Here is a 3966-nt window from a genome sequence, read left to right on the forward strand (position 1 = left end):
CTTCACACACACACACACACACACACACACACACACACACACACACACAAGAGCGAGAGCGAGAGCGAGAGCGAAATGATGTGAACAGACAGGCAAACGCAGACTTCCAACCTAGGAGCTATCTACTGAGTCTTCATATGCTCAGCATCTTGGCTAGGCCTCCTAAGAACATTTGTCTTTTAAAACCTGGCTTATATAATCCATACAAGTCAGTCCTATTATCTTAACTGTACTCTGTCCAAGGGTGGCCTTACATAAACCCATATCACCCTCTAGAATTGAGCCATATCTGGATGTAATGGGCATGGTCTGATGTTGAAGAAATTCCCCACTAGCCATTCTGATTGCAGTTCTTCTCCATTGTTTTTTTCCTGCTTTTCTATCATAGGTGATTGACTGACACTTTGTTCCTCTGTGTTTGTCTGTCCATTCTTGTATAATACTTTGGGAAGCTTCTTCCCTGTGGATAGATGGAAGCATGGATTTGCAATATGATCAGTTCCTCATGCAGCTCAGTATCTGTCCCTGGGTTGACTCATGAATATGGGTTGAATCTATACTCTGCAATAAGCTTCTGGGTTTGAGAGCATTGAGTTCTCTTTACTATTATCTGTTAGAAGGTGAGACAGAACCGAGACCTCCCTGTATACCCAGGAGCTCATCTTTTGGTTGTTCGCCACTTTGACACATATATGTACAGCTGTTTTATGAAAGTTTGATTTCTAACAAGTCATGTTTTCCTCTGTGATTATAATTCAGGAAAATATTAGCCAAGTAAGTTAAGTTAGATGTTAAAATCTACTCATGGCTGCTAAATTTTAAAGTTTCAATTTTAATTGGTGTAATGGCAAGTTTTTCATGTTTGTGAAAATTTCAGTATCTGGACAAACAATTTCGAAGGGAAGAGGATATGATTTTCTATGTTCTTGGAAGCACTCTGTTGTTAACATGCTACAGATAAATTTTGTCAGAGACAGATCGAGAAAAATATCCTCTTTGTTCCCATCTCTTCTACAATCAATATTCAGAGTTTTCTCAGTGCACCTTAGGTAATTCTTAGGCACTAACTCTACTCAGCCTCTCCAGAGTCTAGTCACATAAACTAGTCTTCCTCTTTTATTAATGCTCTTTTCCCAGTAGGATGGGTCAGCCACAGCTTCTATTTGCTTCTTATATCATTTGTCCTACATGTTATCAAATGTGTTTAGTGTTCATTTTACATGCCTCTCTAAATGGAGACATCCATATTTAACCTTCATAGACATGTTACTCTAGGATTCCCTGAGGTCAACTGTTAACATGTGGATTGCTGATTATAGACCCTTTTCTTGCAATATGGTACACCACTAGGATCTACTGATAGACAAGAATTAAGATATCACAACTGCCCTATTATTCAAGGATGCTGGCATAACATACTTCTCAAGAAAGTTTAGAAGTCTCATTCTTTAAGGTAAATTACTTAAGATGTCCAGAAGAGAAAATACCATTTAATACATGATTTTGATATTTGATTAAAATTTCCCTTGAATTCCACGTCCTCGGTTTCTAGTTTACTCTTTTCTTTGATGAGGGTTCTTGACAGCACTTGGAATCATTTGGAATCAGGTGAGCATGGAGAAACGGGTGAAGATTAATGCTTGATGCATTTAATTTGTCAAAAGTCAGTTCTCTCTTGGTCTAGTTTATACATATTCTGTATTGACCAGTAAGTCATTAGATCTTCAGATGGTTGAAGCTGTGTATTACCTGCTGTTATAACCAATATTCACTATAAAGAAGAACCTTTGATTTTTGATTCCACCAAAATACACTTTTCCAAATATGAATATTGTCTATGTTTTATATCTATGTTTCATATATTCACACCAGTTAACCCCAACTTCAGTGAATACCATGCATAATGACAAAGTATTAAAATCAAGCTAATGAGCACATGAAGTCAAGCCTTTTTAGATATATTTTTGACATTGTATTTATTTGTAATGCCTTGGGACCAGTTGAGCACAAAAGTTGTACCTGATAATATAATTTAGTATTAATTACTTATAATTTATACTCTAATTCCCATACACTCATTCAGCACAATTGTCCATACTTTGCTTCCATTAGAAACAAGCCTGTATTCTTTTATTAGAAATACTATATCTCCTGTGTTTGGGCCCTATGTTGTAAACACAAGGTAGTCCTTAAATTTCAAATGTTGAAGAACTTTCAAGGTCAAAAGAGAGGTTTCTTCATGTTGATGATCCAAATATGCTGTTTAAAATAAAGCAATTTTTGAGACTTGAGTCTGCATTGTTTCAGAGTAGAAACCACTGAAAGAATGAGATTCAGCATTGTGAGTTCTGCTACTCTGCAGCCAGAGCAGCAATGCCACTGAAGATAACATTCAAGGAGAGTGCTAAGAGTAAACAGGTTTTTTGTTTCCATTACAATTTTCCAGGGCAACCTTTTTCCAGAGTTATGACTATTTCTAAGCATAGTAATGCCAGCAGCTTCTTTTTCATATTGATGGATCTTCCTGGACTGGAGGCTTCTCACTGTTGGACAGCAATTCCCATCTGCTTCATTTACATTCTTTCTGTGCTGGGAAACATAACCATAATGCACATTGTCAAGTCTGTGCCCAGCCTCCACACACCTATGTACCTTTTTCTTTCCATGCTGTCAATGGCTGATCTGGGCCTCTCAGCCTCCACACTGCCTTCAATGGTAGCTGTTTTTCTCCTGGGCCAGAGAATAATAGGAGCTGCAGCCTGTTTTATGCAACTCTTCTTCATCCACACATTTTCAGTCATTGAGTCAGCAGTTCTCTTGGCCATGGCTTTTGACCGCTGTGTGGCCATCAGAGAGCCTTTGCGCTATGCTACCATCCTCACAACAAGACGTATTGGAGCCATTGGACTGGCCGTGGTGATCCGCAGTGCTGCCCTTCATCTGCCTCTGCCTGTGCTCCTGGGAAGGCTGACATTCCAGCCTGTGAGTGCTCTGTCTCATTCTTACTGTGTTCATCCTGATGTTCTAAGGTTGTCCTCTTCCAGTACGGTCATCAACAGTGGCTTTGGGCTCTTTGTCATGCTCTCTACGCTGGGGATGGATGCTGTGCTGATTCTCCTTTCCTATGTTCTGATTTTGAAGACAGTCTTGAGCATTGCTTCTAATGCTGAACGCTTGAAAGCCTTCAACACCTGCATTTCCCACATCTGTGCTGTCCTTCTATTTTATACTCCACTGGTGAGTCTATCCATGATCCATCGCTTTGGGAAAAAGAAGCTACCAGCTCAGGTATATATGCTTCTCTCTTATCTTCACTTTCTTATGCCTCCAATGCTCAACCCAATTGTCTACAGTGTCAAAACCAAAGAGATTCGGGTTCGCATTCTAAAGATGCTCCATCCCAAGAAACATTGAAATTTCATTGGACAGTTACTCAATACTAGGTGAAGGATCGCTGACTGAGGACATCCCAACAATGCACCAGAGTGCCATTTTCGATAGATCATCAGTCAACTAATTATTCAAACACATCAACAGGGATAGAGTGTAGATCTCTCCATACATCAAAACCATAACTGATCCATGGGAAAAAATCATAATTCCTACTATTCAAAAGTCAGTTTTGTCCTTGACAGCTTTATTAAAGGAGAATCTGTCGTGTCTTGGGAGTATTTATACATTGATATGTGAAAGTGGACACATTTTAAGAGTCGAGGTTTGCAAAAATCTAAAGTCAGTTCCTGATAAACTCCTAGAATTCTGAAAACTTAAGCTCAGGAGGGCCTCATTTAGATGTACTTTCAGAAATTGTGGGAAACATGTTCAATCATAATAAATCTTACTTTTGATTTATATAATAACTATAAATTGGAGATTACCTATGAAAAATGTAACTGAATAAATGTCCCAAAGTATACTATATATGTATATATTTAAAGAAATAAAATTATTAATTCTGGAATTATG

The 3966-nt window shown here is 38.3% G+C and overlaps 1 protein-coding gene across 1 annotated transcript; it reads left to right on the plus strand.

Annotated features, from left to right (window-relative positions):
* Positions 1–2466: 2466 nt before the first annotated feature.
* LOC114706591 (olfactory receptor 51G2-like) lies at positions 2467–3414 on the plus strand. Its single transcript, XM_028889046.1, has one exon. The coding sequence runs from the start codon at positions 2467–2469 to the stop codon at positions 3412–3414; it is 948 nt and encodes a 315-aa protein (XP_028744879.1).
* The last annotated feature ends 552 nt before the right edge of the window (positions 3415–3966 follow it).

The sequence above is a fragment of the Peromyscus leucopus genome, chromosome 1 (genome assembly GCF_004664715.2).
Source record: "Peromyscus leucopus breed LL Stock chromosome 1, UCI_PerLeu_2.1, whole genome shotgun sequence".
Lineage (NCBI taxonomy): Eukaryota > Metazoa > Chordata > Mammalia > Rodentia > Cricetidae > Peromyscus > Peromyscus leucopus.